The sequence below is a fragment of the Myripristis murdjan genome, chromosome 14, assembly GCF_902150065.1.
Source record: "Myripristis murdjan chromosome 14, fMyrMur1.1, whole genome shotgun sequence".
In the NCBI taxonomy this organism is placed as follows: Eukaryota; Metazoa; Chordata; class Actinopteri; order Holocentriformes; family Holocentridae; genus Myripristis; species Myripristis murdjan.
Genome location: NC_043993.1, coordinates 13,769,185 through 13,789,323, shown reverse-complemented (window position 1 = coordinate 13,789,323; position 20,139 = coordinate 13,769,185). Strand labels below are relative to the sequence as shown.

General features: G+C 42.0%; 1 protein-coding gene across 2 annotated transcripts in view; it reads right to left on the bottom strand.

Annotated features, from left to right (window-relative positions):
• Positions 1 to 20,139, bottom strand: part of dclk1a (doublecortin-like kinase 1a) — a 55,206-nt gene that overhangs the window by 33,553 nt on the left and 1,514 nt on the right. For both annotated transcript variants that reach the window (XM_030069078.1, XM_030069079.1), the window contains exons 3-4: positions 18,763 to 19,112; positions 620 to 719 (exon numbers count right to left, since the gene is read on the bottom strand). In XM_030069078.1, the coding sequence (XP_029924938.1) occupies positions 620 to 719; positions 18,763 to 19,112 (450 nt within the window). The remainder of the gene's footprint in view (positions 1 to 619; positions 720 to 18,762; positions 19,113 to 20,139) is intronic.

The following is a 20,139-nucleotide window of genomic DNA, read 5'->3' as shown; positions in this document are numbered from 1 at the left end:
GGGACAACAGGGATATGGTGCAAGTGAGAACCACAGAAAAAACAGAAAGAAAGAAAGAAAGAAAGAAAGAAAGAAAGAAAGAAAGGCTGGATGATATGGATACCAGTATAATGATAATCATAAGAAATTATTTAGATATTATTTAGATATACAACAATATCTTCTAACTTATACATGTTAAATGATCAAAATGTTCATTGCATTCACTTCCATTGTAATATGATCCAATGTACAATGTCATTTTCAAATAAAATTCCTTAATTTGGTTCAGATCTCATTTAATGAGAGATTTAAGGAAGTATTTGCTTTTCATCATTCATTTTGATGACCAAATTGTATATGACAATACGTGGTTATCATTCCATCCTAATGTGATTTTATTGCAAGACAATAAACTTTGATATCCAACAACTAACAGAAAGCACACACAAATACAGAAATCACTTACAAACAAGGACATAATAAAGGGCTAAGAGGGGTAAGGAAGGAAGGAAGGAAGGTAGGAAGGGGGAAGGAAAGGAAAGGGAAGGAAAAACAACACAGTGGTGGACTGAACAGTCAAGTGTTAAATGTCTGCAGGGAATAAGGAGGGAAACAAGGAACAAACAAGTGTCCTCACCACTTTCATCCAACATGAAGTCGTCCTGGTAGCGAAACTTCTCCGGTCCACATGCCACAAAAATGTCCTCATCACCAAAGAAATCTTGCAGACATGTCACCTAGGAACAAGTACACATAAAGAGGAATTAGCAACGTATTTTTTATCCTACATTTGTGCAGGCAAGGTCAAATGAGACCATGGGCTGCTTCACATGCACATTCAGACCTGACAGCCTCCCAGAGCAAACGCTGTCTGACGCGGTGGCCACCGAGCCGCTCCACCTCAGCAGACTGGAGCTAAAGGACCATCCCGGTCCTACAGTGGCTTCTCCTCAACAGTCATGATCGTATCTGTCTGTCACAATATTGGCTGCATTTACTAAGTTACAGCACACAGGTTGTTCCATCTTGTGGAGAGTAAAATGACCATGAATCCAATGAAACTTGCACACTTGAAAGCAACTTTTTTTTTCCCAGACAGATTCAAATTCTGCTCAGTGGCTCTCACAGCTGGACCCAAAAAGCTCCTTGAGTCTCGAACACTGAACACATATAGTATTAATGCATGAATTTTAAAGTTCCCCTCCAGTCATTTATTAAGCACCTAAAAAGCCTCTAAAAATAATCTATGTTCATCAATATTACATATTTAGAAGTTTTTTTCCTTGACAAAACACCCCTTTTTGCCTCAAATGTAATTCTAAACTTTGCCATCATCAAAAATGCCCAGATCTATGAATATTCAAATAGACCCCGCCCACCTCCCTGCCTGCTCACACACCGGCTCGTAACCAGAGCAGTCCCATCCAGCGATGGTTGTGAACATTGTGCAATATTTGATAATCTAACCATGAAAATCCAAAATTTCAGTAAATCTTGTAGTTACACTGATATTGTTCATGTGAAGCAGCAAGTGCCACTGATATGCACAACAACACGCCATCACGCCAGCACGTCTGAATCTCTGATTTTAGTAAAGTGCACAGAAACCTCCGCCCTCAGTAGAGGATTGTGAAAACACCTCTCTAGTGACAAACTCTGCACAGATACAAGTCAGTACAGTCAAGGTCGGAAATTTTAGGGGACAAAAAAACATAAGAAAAACACATTTTTGAGTGGAGGCGGACTTAAAGTTATTATGATAGACTAACAAGGGAATTTTAGGCAATATACATGGTGGCCAAGTGTTCACCAAATGGAATTAGTTACAAGGAGCAGCATTCTTTTATGCAACCTTTTCAGTTTATTTCATTTGCTTAATTATTAGAGGAGGCCTACAGGCTTAAAACTATTCAGCACTTCACAAGAAAAAAGCAGAAAATAGAGAAATATCTGAAAAAAGACAGGATAATAATTGTGTGAAGCAGCAATATGCTTTTGTCCTATGTCCTAAATCATCTTGTGACACCCCAAAATAATCTCCCAATCCCTAGGCTGAGAGCCACTGCTCTCAGATACCACCACCATATAACTATACCTATGCACCTATACTTATACATATAACTATACCTGTACACATTTCACACTCTGACACACACGCTAATATACCGGCACTGACACTGTGCCAAGTTTCCCTTCCAGTGCTCAGGCGACGAAGCACATGCACCGAGCCCCAGAAGATGGAGCGGGAACGTGAGAGGAGTCTGTGTGTGTGTGTGTGTGTGTGTGTGTGTGTGTGTGTGTGTGTGTGTACTTGTGTTTATCTGTATGTGTATGTGTACCTAAGCAGTTGTTTAGCTGCACTGCTGCGATGTTTCTGCGGTTGATCAGTCTATCAACAACTAATGAGACCTCGCTGACTCACTAATTTGCTGATGCTCTCCTGCACGTGCACTGGACATCCAGATAGGAGGGGGGGAGAGAGAGAGAGAGAGAGAGAGAAAGAGAGAGAGAGAGGGAGAGAGAGGAGGGTAGCGTCCTTGTAGACTAGCGCATCGTGGAGGTAATGAATCATAAACAGGAGGAAACAAAGAGGAGACAGGGAGAAAATGCGTGTATGAGGGAGAAAGAGAGAGACAGGGAGATCACAGATGTGCAGACTGAAAGGTAACAGAGAGAAAGAGGGAAATATTCAGGGAGATGGAGCAAGAGAGATCCAGAGAGAAACTGGGATTAGGGAAGCAAGATGCTGGCAAAGTATATGCATGAGTCACGGTAAATGAGTAATTTCGCTTAGTACGACAGCCTCCATGCTGTGAGGCTGAAACCAAACCCAAAGCAACATGTTAAACTTAAAAAAGGGACATTAAAAAAAGTTAATATAGGACATTAAATGAACATTGGTTCACTTATGCGATGAAATAAAACCTTATCATTAAGCAAAAAAAAAAAGAAAAAAAGAAGAGAAGTCATGCAAATCCTACTGATGAAGTCGTTCGGTTCCTAACTAGAACATTTATTCATGGGTTTCAGCATAGCCTTGCGGTGTGTACAGTTATCTCACTGCACAATGCAGAAATTATTCATTCTTTGAACCCTTAAGCTCATCCTTGGGGCACGATGAAGAAATCTCAGGCGTATCACCTACAGGGCATTCATTAAGACGAATTACAAAACGCCTGCTGTTCATTATTTTCAATTTGATTTAGCCCGCAACTAATTTGCTATCTGATTTAAACTCTCAGTGATTTACTCAAACAACTTTAATTACACCCACAAGCCAACCGTCACATTTCAATCCTTCAGTCATCAATATTACAAATGATTTCTCAGGATAGGCAACGGCATAATCGGAGAGCGATTCATGAGAAGACAACGGCACGTTCATCCACACAGCAAATTCCCACCGCAAAACCTATTAGGAGCCATTTACAAGTTGGGCTGCGTGTGGGGTTTTGCGCCCAGCCCTACCCACAGCGATCACATGAACGCAAAGCCACTGTTGTGCTGCGCTTTCATGGCAATTAACACCCAAGAATCCATTCAGACTCCCATTAGCCACCGATCAACATCCTGAAACAATGTCACAGCTAATGTAGCAGCATTATCAACACAATGTCCAATAACCAGCAGCAAAGAGGACAGTGTGTGTGTGTGTGTGTGTGTGTGTGTGTGTCTACAGAGAGATGGGAGTCCTCCTACTTTACCCCCCATGGATTCCAAATGAGCAAACGGGGAGAAAAAGAACAAGTTTAATCTCAGACGCTGACTCTCTGTGGAGTACGGATTGTTGTCATTTAAACTTTTCAAATCAAGGCTTGGCATCTGTGTGCGTGTGTGTGTGCGTGTGTGTGTGTGTGTGTGTGTGTGTGTGTGTGTGTGTGTGTGAGCCAGCAATATTATTCTAGTTTCATAACAGAGTGTATATTGCTTTGTTCCCTGATCGTATCCCTTGATAGCGTGGTGGTGATTATTTCAAAGGCGAGCAGCTCACTTCCTTAACAAGATGGCTGTGATACTGATGCTGATACTGAGAAAACATCCCTGGAGTATCAGCGCTGAGACACAGACTTGGCCACTTCTTCCTCTAATTGTACTGCTTCCCATTATCGGTGGAACATTGCGCCTTCACATTATTTTCCTCTTTTCATCTAGTTATTATTGCCTCCTATTCAGGGCTTATTTGTAGTACACATTCTTGCCGAGCACAGTCAACTCAGTTTCAAAGCATTGGAAGACTGTGTTACAACTCATGCTACGCTCTTAAAAAAGATGTGCCAGTTTCCAGTTTTGGACAGCACAGGTTAGTTGGTGTTAGGTTTTCTGCACAGTACACTACCTATGTTGTATCACTACATGTTGTTATTCATGCTGTCGGTCTGACTGTTTCATATACACTTTAGTTTATGGCAATGAATCATGCTCCATAGGTTTTACATGTAACAGGGTGTCTGTAGGTCCTTAAAAAGTCTTAAATTGTCTTAAATTCAATTTTATAAATATTAGGCCTTAAAACTTGTTCAACTGTCTTAAATTTTAATTTCTGAGGCCTTGAATTCCACATAAACATTTTAGCAAATTTAATTTATCCATTTCTTTTTGTCAGAATTACAAAGCTCTGCGGTTTCAAATCTCTAAACCTACTCCTGACCCTGATACTTCCTTCCTATTTACTCTCATACATTACATTCACATGCACACAAGAAACCAGATTATTCACGAGGATTCTGGTTAGATTTTAGAAGCGGCTGCTTGCTATCTACGTCTGTTGGGCTCATGCTGTCAATAACCCATAATCATATTTTTCGACCTAAAACTGACCTCAGCACAAAACCAAATATAAAGTACTCACCTTTACACTTGACCGTAATGCTCATTTAGATAACAAATGGTATTAAATTGCGTTAAAATGTACTTCTCTGATACCCGTAGACATCCTGTATAAAAGCTTACTCTGCAAACTAAGTAGTAACTACAGCTGTCCAATAGCTGTAGTGAAGGAAAAAAGGGGATATTTCAGAGTTTCCCTCTGAAATGTAACGCCGAAAAAGTATAAAGTCTCACACTGGAAATACTTAAGTAAAGCTCAAGCTCCTCAGAGTTGTACTTACAGCGAGCACAGTGAATGTTCCTCCCACCACTGACACTGGCTTACTGCAGTATCAGATCATAAGATTACTATTATTACTGCTACTATTACAAAGTATTAATGGTTATAATAGTTGATGTATAGCTCATTCTGTAAAGTGACCACTGTAATGACTACAGCAATCAGATAAATGCAGTGCAGCAGAAAGTGAAATATTTCTGTCTGTAATGTAGAGGATATTAAGGGTATGCGGTACTTGATTAAATGCACTTTCCACCTCAGTCTGTTAATCAAGGCTGATGTGACGCTGCTTGGGTCTGCGGCGAATCCACTCTCAGAACTGAGAGGTTTAATTTCAAAGTGAGTTATCCACCAAGTGCAAGGTGACACCTACTCTTTCCAAACTGACAAAGTACGAAATGATGTAACACGGTGCTACTCCAATCAAGGTCGGATGATTGAACAACTGTGTCATTAATACGTTTTATCTGAAAATGATAACAGCATGTGGGATTCATTCATCTGGTGCCTTTTCTACTCAGCTGTGATTAGAGGTGAGCAAAAGCCTTTTAAAGACACTTTTCAAAAGACAGAAGGCAAACTTGTCTTGACTCCTTGACTAACACTGAAACACCTTTATTGCAGAAAACACTTAATGATGAAACCTCTTGATTTTTTTAATGGGTGTATGGCAATTTAGCGCATCAATAGGAATACAACATTAGGCTCTTAAAAGATAGCCTCTATGGTTTCTTTCAAGTCAAATGCTTTTTTTAAATACATTTTTGGATGTTTATTCACAAGCCAGTCATCCTCTTGACAACCTTGTTCCTGTCAAAGAGGATTTTGGTCCGATCGGAGCAGTAGGCTGTGTGTTTGAGGCTCTGAGTCAGTATGACCACGTCCTCAGGCCATGATTGCACTGAGGAAAGGAGCTGCAGCTAGAGTCAGCCAAGGAGAGATTTCTGGAATGAGGCTCTTTGAAGCTGCTCAGCCCTAGATAGATACTGTAGCACACCAGAAACGTCTGGTACACAGAAGAAACACACACACACACACACACACACACACACACGGAATGCGTAATCTGAGCATATGCAAAGAGGAGAGGAAAAGGAATAAAGGCGACTGGAGGGAAAAAGGGACAGTCTGCATGTAGGGCAGCCTCTGAGGAAGCTTTGAAGTCATAAGCTGAGGGTAAACTAATGTGGAGTAACATACATACACACACGCTCACATACACACAAACGCACGCATACAGCGGGAAGGGTGTGAAGAGTATGGTTGCCATGGCAATATGGCCCTCTAGGCGGTCCGTGCATGGCTGGTGCTGCTGACTGCTACTCCCCCCCTTGTGGCACGAGGTGCACCCTCAGAGAGAAAGCTCACTCATCCATATTTCATCTACAACGGGCATGACACTCTACAGAACTGTGTCATTCACACACCATACATGCACACAAACATGCACACAGGGCATGGTTAATATTCAAATAACTCCTGTCGGGTCATATAGCCTCCCTTTTTCATCTTTATCTAAAAAGTCAGGAAAGAAAGGTGGACCGGTGGATATGAGAGGGAAGAGGGGGCAGATAAAGGTGAAACAAAAAGAATTTGAAAAAAAAAAAAGAAATAAAGCATCCAAAGATGAAACCGTCTCGCCAAATCCCCAGAGTTAGCGAGGAGCAAACAGCGAGAGGGAAAAGAGCAATAGAGATCTATTCCTGACTGCTGTTCTGAGCCCTTCTTCCCGACGACAAAACAAGCTGCTTTGATGTCTCGGGGTGCCTCATGCTCGCAGACAACCAGTGCAGTTACACAACATCTACCGCTGCTAAAACAAGGACAAAGACACAGAGGAAGAAAAACAGAGAGAGAGAGAGAGAGAGAGAGAGAGAGAGAGAGAGAGAGAGAGAGAGAGAGAGAGAGAAAGACAGAAGAAAACAAGGGACAGAAATAATAATGATGAGAAAACAGGAGGGGAGAGTGGAGACTGGAAATTTCATAATCTCACCACCAACTCTTCTTTATTGAAGAAAAAAAAAGTGAGTTCAGTTGAGTCCCATGGGATGACTCTGTTGTTGGTTTTTACTTTGGTTGGGTTTTCAGAGTGATGGGCCCTTTTTTCTGAAGACAGCACCTCAGAATCTCAGAGAAATGGCCGAGACAAAGCCAAAGACAAAGGGTCACTGATGAATAAACAGTTTTTTAAAGGATGATTCATACCAGGACTGTGTTTCTTTCACTGATTTTACTGTCAGTGTCTTCTTTTGTTTTTTATCGTGCCTTGCTGCAAGCTGAATTTGCCATATGGGACAATAAATGACTGAAAAGAAGATGATAATGTTCAACATTTTCACATTCATAGATTATGCCAGAGTTACATAGGAATACTTAACCAAGTATTTGGGCTGAGTAGTAAAATACTTAGGCCTAGACATGTGACTAGGGCTGGGCAATAAATTGATATTAGATATTATATGACATAATTGTTGTCTTTTCCTAATTTTAAAGGCTGCATTACAGTAAAGTTTTCTGAACTTTATAGGCTGTGCCGTTTACCTCTACCTGCCTGGTCATCAAATCCTCATTACTACTTACTGATTATCAAAAATCTCATAGTGTAAATATATAAATAAATATAAATAAGCACCAATAGACATCCCTTTAATGTTGCCACAATATTGATATCAAGGTGTTCAGTCAAAAATGTTGTGACATTTGATTTTGCCCGTTTCACCCAGGCCGACGTGTGACCAGTGGTCTCCTACAAATGTGACAAGAATCTCAGCACTACATTCATCTCTTCTGGTAAATTTCTTATATAACAAATGATTATGTCAACAGTCTTGTTTTTCAGGAAGTCAGTTTATGTTCTCATGGCGCCATCTAGTGTACACTAACTGAACACCAACTAGACTGTGAGTTTCTCTCTCTCTCTCTCTCTCTCTCTCTCTCTCTCTCTTTCTCTGTCTCTCTCTCTCTCTCCCTCTCTCTCTCATCCTTCTGTCTTTTTTCTCTCTGTTTGTTTCTGTCCTCTCTCTGAGACAAAAGACAGTCATGTTTAAGGAACCCGGCGGTGCTGGTGGGATAATGGTGCTGTGACACATAGCAAGCAAGACAGCGCTTCACAAGTGGATGACAAACTGAGACAGATGAATCACTTTCACCACATGGTGGCAATGTCCACTAACCACTGAGTGAACGGCTAAGTGAACAACCTCAAGAGGCCATTTCATACAAAAATACTTCAACTAACCTGTTTTTTGTTTTTTTTAACACCATAACCACAATAACCAGAAAATTAGGACAATGGGCTCAGATTTCTTGTTAAGTAAATTTCATGTCAGAAGTGGTCAGTTTAACCTTGAATTGAATTATAAAAGAAAACAGAGATATACTACTACTACTATTACTACTACTACCACCACCACTACCACTAGTACTACTACTAATAATAACACCAGATGTTTTAGAGGAAAAATAAGTGTATTTTCTTAGTTGCCATTTAAAGAAAGAGGGGCAGTGTCTTGGCAGGCAGGTTAATAGCCAGTGTTATGGTAGGGAGACAAAAAGAGAAAAAAAGAGAGAGAAAAAATGAGTGATAAAGAAAGACAGACTGTGGATAAAAAAAATGGGGAAAACAATACATTTTGTCTGCAATCTAGAAATTCAATCAGCAACAACTGGAACCCACAGGGGTTTTATCCACGTGTGAGAAATAGTTTCATTTGAATGGAAGCTAAACACAGCAGCAAACAAATCAAAACATGTTAAATCTCGAGTCCTGCAGAGCAATACCTTTGATTAATAACATCTTAGTGGCGCTTCAGTTGGCTTATGCCACGAGTGCATGTGAGTTGCTGTGCAGGTTATTAGTTTGAGTGCTCGGGGACATGGTGGGAAAACAGCGCAAAGAGTGCAATAACAGTGCAATAATAATATTCAGATGACAGAAATGGAAGTGAAAACAAGCCTCAGAGACAGACCTACAGGGATACACTGAGACATAACACACTGTCCCCAGCACAGACATGGGTACATACTTGTAAACAAACTCAGGGGTTACCTACTCACATGAGTGCATTGTGAGGACATTCATCTAGACACACAGCTACATACACACATCCATAGCACCCTGGTGGGTTTTTTTTGCATTGAGTCTGTCTGACTCTCGCCAGCAGCTTCTGATTCAGCTGCTGTGAACAAATTATCAGCGACAACACCGCTCAGTCTGCTCATTTAGATCGGCTATTTCTGTCTGCCTGTCAGTTTGCAGGTCTACTTCAGGCCTCAGCTGTCAGCTCCTTGCTTTTCAGTAGGGGTTTATCCGCATTTCCTGACAGCCACCCAGGAGTAACTGTGTGTGTGCGTGTGTGTATATGCACAATAAACTTCAGTCAGGTATCGAGTGAGAACACACCTGAAAGAATTTGCTTTGTAGGGGTGTTATGTGGAAGCCTTGTTTAAATTTAGATTTTTGTGGGTTTTTTTCGACACTTGTTTATTCCAATAAAAAAGAGAGCAGCAGCACCAAAACGAAACAAAGACCGAAAATGAGACTGAGCATGCAATCTCAAACGCTAATCTCCTGTGTCACAACAGACGAGCAGTGGATCGTGTGGACTAGAGGACAGGGTGAGGTCAACATAATCCTGTCCACAGAAAGGCAACATTTTGGAGGGAAGCGCTGTTGCTGCAGTCTGCCAGAGAGGCTTAGCTCAGTGGAGCTGTCCACGGTGCTGAATCAACCGCAGCTGGCAAACATGGCCCTCTGCAACGTTCACTAATGAGAGAGAAAGAGACACAGAGAGAAACAGATGGACGGACAAACAGACAGGCACACACGCACACTGCCAGAGAAACAGATGGACGCGCTGACATGAGACAAAGGGAAACACAAAGGGCAGAACATTTGTCACAACTTTGCAGGCAGGTCCTCCAGTGAGCATGAATGAAAATTAACCCCAAAAGAAGATACTCTTGGAGAAAGAATCACTGGCAAAGTTTTTTTGTTTGTATTTCATTTGCCAGGATTTCAGAATTGCATACATTGTTGATAATACTGTGAATAATCAGTGCCAACCAAAATGGCCAACTCAGAGCACATGGACCAATCAGACAACAGTATTTAAAATGCAGCACTGTTCAACAAGTATGTGATAGATCAGTGACTATCATATGGTGCACAGGGCACCACAGCGTTCCCTTTAAGCAAATAAACTTGTATTTTTGATATTTCTGCACCTTTTCTGCATTCTCGTGTACTTGTTGTCTTAGAGGCATAGCAAGAGTGTAGGGTTGCAAAGTAGCCTCTAGGCTACAAACCTGCATGGATGACAACTCTCTAGTATTTTATACATGAAACAATGTTTATTGCATTTGCCCCCGACAAAGAAACTAGTAAAAGTACACAAACAGAATGTTATAGCCAGGAAGACTGTAGCTTATTTAAATATCTAGATTCTAAAGAAAAAGTCTTCATTTGTTTGTTTTGGTAAAGACTTTTACATCACCTCTGCTTGGCTCAGAAAGATATTAAAACAGACAGACAGATAAACGTACAGGCTGACAGGTGGAACGGTAGACAGAGAGAGAGGTGAGAAGGCAGGATTAAACCCTCTGCACCCTGAGGGAGAAGTCACACACTACATCACCTAACACTGCCTATCTCACAGCCCCGTCTCATCAGACAACAGACTGGGGACAGGAAACAAGAGAGGGATTGGATGGAAACGAGGGATGTCAGGAAGAGATAAAAATGAGAGAAAAACAAGCAGTGGTGAGGTGAGACCAGTTAAAAGCGTGGCAGGCTGAGCTGGCGCTCGTATTACTGCACTCTCCTAAAACCAGCACAGCAGACTGCCTGGCTGGCCGCGCTGTTACATAACCACCCACTTATGTAACAGCTTCTGTTCTCCATAGGGGGCTAACAAACTTTATTTCACCGCGAGTCTCTGTCTGTGTGCATGTGCGGCTGTGCCTGTTTCTTCTCTGCATGTATGTACAAGGGAGCCAAACCTTCCATGAGCGTTCCAGTGAAGGAATACCAAATGAGGGAAGCGTGCACTGCTGTTCCCTTAAGGACGTAAATCAGACGCAAGATAGCATCACAGCACGCCTTCACTGCTCTTCCCCCTCCTCCTCCAACTGCTTCTCCCCAATTTTCAACTTAAACATCGCCTCATCCGAACCTGATCTCGCCTGTTGTCCTGGATGTCTGATGCCCCAAATTGTCTCATCCTTCTCTCATCCTGTTTTGCTTTTATCTGACCAGCTCTCCCCTCTAACCCAATCATATTTCAATCTGATTTCATATCATCCAGCCCCTTATTGATCTCTCTCCCCTACCAGTCTGTTGGCTCAAATCCATTTTGGGGGAGGACTGAGCATGTGTTTTTAGGTTTGTGTGTGTGTGTGTGTGTGTGTGTGCGTGCATGTTTGTGTTAAGAGTGCTGTTTTTTCATCAGTAAAGTGTAAGTACATGTGTTTTTGGATGGGATACTGACAGAAACAGAAGATATACAAAATATCAGACAGAAAGTGAGTGAGTGAGCCAAAGAGTGAATGAGTGAATGAGCGAGTGAGCAAATACAAGAGAGAGAGATTTAGTGAGTGAGTGAGTGAGTGAGTGAGTGAGTGAGTGAGTGAGTGAGCGAGCGAGTGAATGAGTGAGTGAGCAAATACGAGAGAGAGAGAGAGAGAGAGAGTGAGTGAGTGAGTGAACCAAAGAGTGAATGAGTGAGTGAGCAAATAAAAGAGAGAGAGAGAGTGAGTGAGTGAGGGAGGAGGTGGGGGAGTGAGTGAGTGAGCAAGAGTGAGTGAGTCAGTCAGTCAGTCAGTGAATGAATGAGTGAGTGAGTGAATAAGTTAGTGAGTGAATGAGTGTCAGTGAGTGAGTGAGTGAGCGAGCGAGTGAGTCAGTGAGCGAGTGAGTGAGTGAATGAATGAGGGTCAGTGAGCAAGTGAGCAAGCTAGGTGGGCAAAGAGTGAATAACAACGAATGAGCAAATAAGCGAGCGACCAAATGACAGTGAGTGAGTGAACAGATGAGCGAGTGAGGGAGTGAGCAAATGAATGAATGATTGAGCAAATGAATAAGAAAACTGATCAAATACATGAGTGAGAAAATGAAAGTAAGTGAGTGAACGAGTGAGTGAGTGAAGGGGTGAACTTGTCAGAGTGTCTGTGTCTTTTCAACAGGCTGCCAGAGACGTCTGCCACTGATACTCATTTGGCAGCAGACCCACTGACTGCAGACAGCCCTCCCATCTGCCGGGGCCAGTCGCTCTCCTCTGGAAGACAGCAACACATAAACAACCTCACTAACAAAAACTGAGAGAGAAACAAAATGTCTGAGGATATCAACCTGTTTCCACATGATAACAGAATTTTAATCTGGAGCATCTGCCGTGAAATTCTGTCCAAGCCTTTTATCATCACTTTCATGTACTGCAAATATATATCTACCCACACACACATACACACACACACACACACACACACACACACACACACACACACACGCACGCACACACGCACACACACACTCAAAGGACTCTGCACCGAGTAGCTATGACTCAGCAGATCAGCAGGCAGCAGCTGGGACTTGACTTCCCAGAATCCCCTATGCAGAACAGAAACAGTGACATCATCAAAATATGATCCATCAAAATAAGGCAGCCAAATACTGTTTATATTAAAAAAAATCACTCCGCTTTTGATACTCTACAGTTCCAATATTTTTTTAAGTGAGGCTGTTGTTAGCACAGTCCCTTCCAGTCCCTGCAGAGCTGGACATGGACCAAAGAGGAAGAAAACTAAGACAGAGTGAAAAACAAACCAAGAAAATTAAAGGAAAAATGGAAAATATGCAGGGGGCAGAGAAAGAGAGAGCCAGAGAGAGAGAGAGAGAGAGAGCGACAGAGAAAGATAGACGCCATATGCTCCAGCTCTAGGAGTTGGGGGTGCATGCCGAGTGTGCTAATTAAATGAGGACTAAAGATCCGTAAAAACAATGGCTTGTTGACAGAGAGAGAGAGAGAGAGAAAGACAGATGAAGTGAAGGAAGGTGTGAGGGAGAAGGTCAGAGCTAAGCATGGGAGGTGTTAAAAAACGTGACGAGCGCGAATATAGAGAAAACAAGGAAAAATGGTATGAGGAGTATGAGTGACGCACAGAAAAACAAAGAGAGAACAAGAGACCCAGAAAGACAGGGGAGGAGAAAAGAGAACAAGGGAGACGGAGAGAAAAGAAGAGCAACGTAGCAGAGAAAACAGAAGAGGGAGATAAAAGCATATTAAAAGCTCTCCAGTCTTGCCAATAAGGAGAAGAGCTGGCCAACAATGCGGTCTGAGATGTGAGAGCTGCAGTGCAGATAGTGAACAAGTGGTTCTCAGCCGTTCATCCGGGCCTGTCTCCTACACAGAACCTCAGTCTAACATGTTGTTTGGTCGATGCAAAACTACCTGAAAACTTAAGTTGATGCTGAAATATATCATCTATAAGTTCATATATTTCTTTTAGCAATGTGGGAATAAACTCTGGTAGCACTTTACATTATAGCTTGGTAATAACATGGTAATAGTAGGGTAATAGGTTTATAATAAATAGGTAATAATTAAGTACTATCATGTAATTACCAAAGTAATAACCAGGTAATAGCTTGGTATTAACAATGGGGATATCTGGATAATATTAGACTGAAATATATGTGACAGGGTAATAAGAGGCCCAAAACAAAGAGTAATAATGAGGAAACACATCTAAAGACGGCAATGAGACAAAACTAGTGATTATGAGTGAGTAATTACAAATATGTTTTCATAACAATATGGTACCTTTCTAAAAATAAAATGATATAAATGATAAATTATATAAACAATGGTAATATGGTGACATTAATGGAGTAATAACCTTATAATAATGAGGTAACACAGACCGATGTTTTCACAATATTATAGGCAGCTATCAGTGGAATAAAAAATACATAAAAAAATTAAAAATTAAAAATTAAAAATTAAAATTAAAATTGGTAAATACCATATTATAATGATGAAATTCCTCCGTCCTCATGTTCCAAACATTCCCTTTTGTTTAAAGGTAATACTGTACAAATTCTATGTTTACCTGGAAACACCTGTGGTAGTTTCTGTGTAATAACCATGAATCAGGGCTGCCTGAACACCCCCCTTTGGCAGAGTTAAGCCCAACCACTGAGCTATACAGCACCCCTTTAATGAGACCCTAATAAAATGAATGCAGCCAACCTTAGACATGACTAAGTGGCATCACTTCATGCACTGGTTGATAATTGCCTTAAGTTAATGGCTACTGATGCATGAGACAAAATCTAGATTAGTCCATTAAGACGAGCGTGTGTAACTATCTGTGTCTAAGCATGCATGAGCCTCTCAAGGCAGTCTGTCTCAACAGCTGGGGTTCCAAGAAGTGTGTGTGTGTGTGTGTGTGTGTGTGTGTGTGTGTGTGTGGCTATACGCCTGTGTGTGTGCACACATGAGTGTCTGAGTGTGTAAACAGTCCTTTATGTGTATTCATCGGCCACCCATACCCATGGCATAAGCCACATCCAGCTCATCTGTCTTCTTGATCAGACCAATCCAGCAGCACCATCCCAGCGTTCTGTGACATCACAGCAGTTCATGCCGTTCCTAGGCAACTAGATCACATCATCATAGAAACTGGCCAAGGTGAAGGGCCCAGAGGGAAATATGAGGTTGTGGTAACCCCAAAGGAGAGGAGCTAAAAATACCAGCTATCAGATACAGCGAGACAGCACTAGAATCAATAAAGCAATGGTGCTGGAATTTGATATATTCTTCCTTACTCACTGCTCATATTACAGAAAGAAATTTGATATTCAAAACACACACAGTAGAGTCTCCATGGATAAGATATCTAAGTGACATGTCACATGCCTCACACATTGTGGGTTTCTCATAAGTCATATGTCATCCTCTCCATATTGTCCTATAGTCTGTTTTACTATGAGTTGCCCTCTGTATACTATCTGATAAAGCAAAATTCCATTAAAATTAACAATAAAAACAACCCCAAAGACAAAATATTCAACAGCAAAGATGCAGGTGCACACACTCAGGCAGTTAGGCGCACTCAGACACGCAGGCAGCCCACATGCACACACACACACACACACACACACACACACACACACACACACACACACACATCTCCATGAACAGGCCTAATGAGTGGGCTCTCAGTGGGTTGTGGCTGAAAACAGACTCTCAGCAGTTCAATAGGCTATAGCTGTTCAATTCAACAACTTCAGCTGCCAAAAACATGATCCATTATTCATCTCTTCCTACTTACGCTGCAATATCTTTTGATCAAAATGAACTTAAATGAACTAACTTCAACAAACTGAAAGATATGAATAAAAAGCCATCATGTAGAAGAACCCAAGTAAACAATCTTGTAGAGGGCGGCTGCAGCTCTTGAGAGTGATTAGAAAGAGACAGAGAGAGAGAATGAATGAGCATACGGCTGTAGGGATGTAGATGAAAATCCTGCCCCACTGTCTCTGGCCTCATTATGGGGGTTAATGAAGGCAAGGAGCCGGAGCTGAGGCTCTCAGATGCTCTCTCTAGGCTCTGCAGGTCTGCTGGGACTCGGCTCTTACTGGCAGCCAGGCCCAGAAACCTACTTCTGCCGCAGGCTCAATGACTGACAGGGCTCAGCTGACGACAGAAAGCCACACATACATACACATGCAAACACACCAACACATTCCACTTAACCCCTTATTAACGTAACCTTACCCCGACGTGCACTCAGGTAATTACCTTTAGCACACCTGACATTCAATATTGCAGTTTCAAATGTCATTAACATACAGCATGTAGGACCTTTATGACATCTTTCCTGCCTCCATTCATTCAGACATTAACTCCAAAATACACTCGACCATGCTCTGTCTGTCTATCTATCTATCTATCTATCTATCTATCTATCTATATATCTGTGTGCTTGTTCCCTTACAATGGTGCTCCATAGCAAGACAACTATGGTAACTAAAAACAGAACCATGGTTTTATTATGGCTGAAACACTGTTTTTTTTTTCTAAAGTATTACTACCATCTAATCATAGTTACTGTAAAATAGCTTTAAAAAACACACGGTAGTTCCATGGTTAAGACAATTATGATACAGTACCATAATAAAACTGTTGTTACTACATAAAAACAATAGGAAACCTTAGTGAATTTTTGTAGGTAAACTGATTTATTTTTCAAAGTGGTGGAAAAACTAAATTGGAAAAACAGATTAAAATTTGTTGAACTAATCCAGACCCCATATTAGACTCATAACAGGTTTTTCTGTTATAAAACAACCCCATTATAAGCCCACCCCCCTCTCTGTAATGGCCCACTTAGTATGGATTAGCCACATTTTACATGGGTTTGAATTTGCTATGAGCTTATCTTTGTTTTCCAAGACCTTTAACCTAATCAGAAACAGGGAGCTGTTCAGTTTGGGGTTTTTTTGTGTGCTGTAGACTCGTCTCTCACACCTGAAATGAGCATAGGTGCTTGTCAATACAAATTCACATTCATTCTGCTTTCTGGATTCTCTGAATTACGTAATTACAAAGTACTCATGCACAATGACAAAAACATGCACTCATGCAAAAAACATACAACAGCAAACAGTCAGTTCTGCACCCAGCCCAGCCCATGTGACAGTGAGTGTGTTACCATGCCTACGGGCCCAATCGATGCCACATCTAAAAATAGCACACTCATAATGGTCTTACTTCCAATTGCAGTTGGGTGAACTGAGGGAGAGAAGCAATTATTGTGTAATCCCCAAGATAACAGTAACCAACAGAGGCCATTGGGGTAGTCAGCATTATGCAAGGGCATGAGCTTAATCCCCAACAGGAGATTTCTCAAGGAAAACCTGATCCTGGGATTTTCCTGGCTGGTGCTGGGATCTAAGAGTGGATCAGACCAGGAAACCCGGAAAGACTGCCTATTTGGCCAACAGTGGATCATTAAATAAATTGCACTGGCCACAGGCACAGGTAGGCCTATGCCCTGCAGATGAACCAACAGATGAACATTGATCATTTTAAATGGAGTGGATGGCAGTACAAAACAATTGATTGTGCTGTGCGTTTCCTCTTTTACTTCTACACTAATGGCATCTGCGCCGAAATGTCAATTAGGAATGCAAAAACCCATGGGGCAACGAGCATACTCGTACAAATGAGTCATAAATCGGCCATTTATGAGATGATTACTGTTGTAAGACACAAAATGGCAGCACGCCCTTGCCGTCAAACACAATTTGTTTGAAAATGACAGTATCATTGCGATGGCACACTCAGGGGAAGAGTGGCTCACTGTTGCTTCATTGAATAACTTGGAGCTAAGACATGACCTAGAGAGACAGAGAGAGAGAGAGAGAGAGAGAGAGAGAGAGAGAGAGAGAGAGAGGCTGGCTGACAGAAACAGAGACAGACAGAACCAGTGACAGAAAGATGATGATGTGAGACAGCACGAGAGATGGAAACAAACAGGAAGTGACCAGAGAGCTAAAGTCTGTCATATAACCCAGAGCCCTAAAGGCCTGGCAGAAAAGTCTCTCTCTCTCTCTCTCGCTCTCTCCCTGTCTGTCACACACAGAAATGCACACATATACACAATCAATTGCTAGTAGAGAGAAAGAGAAGTCCATAACCTATTTCTCAAACAGGGCAGTGGACTGCCATTGCCACAGGGATGGGATCACCTCACTTTTATGGCTGTAGTGGAGATTGTGTACATGTGGGTTTTTTTTTTTTTTAGAGCAAGCAGGCATGTATGTTTTAGAGTATGTTATTTTTATAGCACCTCTCTCCACAGCGGAGGGAGCTGAATAGGTGGGTGGACCATCAAGGGGGCTGTGACTCCGAGTTATTTCTGTGTTTCAGAGGCACCGCTGTGGCGCGCATCACTACCGCGTGGGAGAGAGCCCAGACTCCATTCATTCATAGATTTCTTTCATCCTTCCCTTTTTGCAGCCTCTCTCCCTCTGTGTCACTCTCCTTCCTTCTACGTGGCTGGCTGTGCACAAGGACGCTAAAGGTCTTAATTCATAAAAATCGTATGAAAGAAAAATGGAGTATGGTCATCAAATATTTAATGGTTTTGATCGGTCTGTCAGCCCTCATCTCTCTTGTGCCAATTGTGCCAATACCAAAGCAAACCACCTCCATGAAAGATGGATGATAGGTGTCAGTGCTGATGATTTTGAATCTTTCTGTTCTTCACAAAACCATGAGATAACCAAAGCAGCAAAGGAAAGGCTCCTCCCCGATTCCGGTGGTGTCTCAATTTCTCCTAGCGGAACCACCCACGATGTGCGTCAATTCCTAATACCGAGGCGTGCTATAAGGCAACAAACCATCAGCTCCCTCATATTGCCACAGATGGTATTCAGACTGAAGGCACTGAAAACAAGAACAACACTGCTAGCTTGGAAGCAGGATACCAATTAGCAACTGTTTCTCACCACCACGACATTCAGTGAAAGTCTAAAGCAGGTGAAGTGTAGAGCCCACACTTTACATGTCGATGGTTATGAGACAAGCTGTTTCTCCTCATTGCAAAACTTCCAGTAACTCTAACGTGAATGACACTGCACAATCATTGCAGCAGTTTCTCACCAGTTTGCCTTCCAGCGTATAGATCTTCTTAACCACTCCAGAGTCCAGTTTGATGGCATCAGTGATGTCAGTCAGGACTTGTTCATAAGAATGGGCTGTCTTCTTGTTCAGCAGGATCCTCACAGCCTTGCGAGGTTTCACCCCGCTCCGGACCACAGTCACAAGCTTTGGACGGATGAAGTCCTTGTTTTCGCGGCTCTCTGGGGCCCCAGCCTTGGCACTGCCCAGGGAAGGAGGCCCACGGGCAGCTGCTGCTGAGGCTTTCACATTCACCGACCAGTTGGGGTTTACATTTTTTGTGTAGTCCAGCTTCTTGTAAGCCTCAATGGAGCTGCACACATAGCTGTCACCTAAGGACGTGTTATGGATGGGATTTGGGGAAGTGGAGAGGAGAAGGGAGGGGAGCGAGAGAAGTTATTTATAGAAGCATTTGAATGAATGAGCTAGGAATTAGGAATCACAAAATCAAAACAGAGGAAGTAAAGTAAACGGTCAGCGTGGAGAATATACTAGACATATATGGTGAAGCAAATTGTGAAAAATGTGGAAGAACAGAAAGGGGCAGAACACTGAGTAATGAGACAGATGAATTTTGACTGTGACCGGAGGCTAAGACATGATCCAATATGCCTGGCTGAATAAATGATAGCTACATTGCATTTAGTCCAACATCTGCAACAGCTTGAGCAGGGCTATTCACTAAATATCTTGACTAGGACTCTAATAGAAGCTGGCATAGGGACACAGGTAAACAGATTAACAGCTTAGGTTGTTAGGCTGGTATGGGCTGCAGGTAGCCTATCCAGTATCAACCACAGAGGCATGTAACACAAGTATAACCAACTTGTGTTTCTTCGCAAGTCACTTCCCATGAGGTAATGATGCCAATGTGTTTTAGAGAGTAAAACAGATCAGCACGGATAATCTGGGTTGAGATTTGTTCCTGCGCTACCATATGGCCACCTGAGTCACTGTTAAGTCAAATGAGTGACATAATCTTTATGATTATCATCTGCTGCACATTTAATTGGATAAGCGATTATTACAGTGCACATAAAAATATCTTGTTGAGCCTCATATTTTACAACACCCATGTCCTGATGCTCTGTCTCAACAGATCTAGTAAAAGGTTGTAACAAATCAACAGAACAAATGTAGAGGAAGACGTGCACCATTATCGGCAGCAATGAGTGGAGTTTTTAGGCTTATGGCACTTTACTTGTGAGTGTCATTGGGCTCTATTGTTTATATAGACAAGGGTCACATTTGTCATACTCTTTGGCATGTTCTGCTAAGGAAGAAGGCAACAGGGAGATCAGCAGGGAGAGATCAGAGACAAAGCCAGCTGATTGGCTGTGAGGTCAGACAATGTTTCTC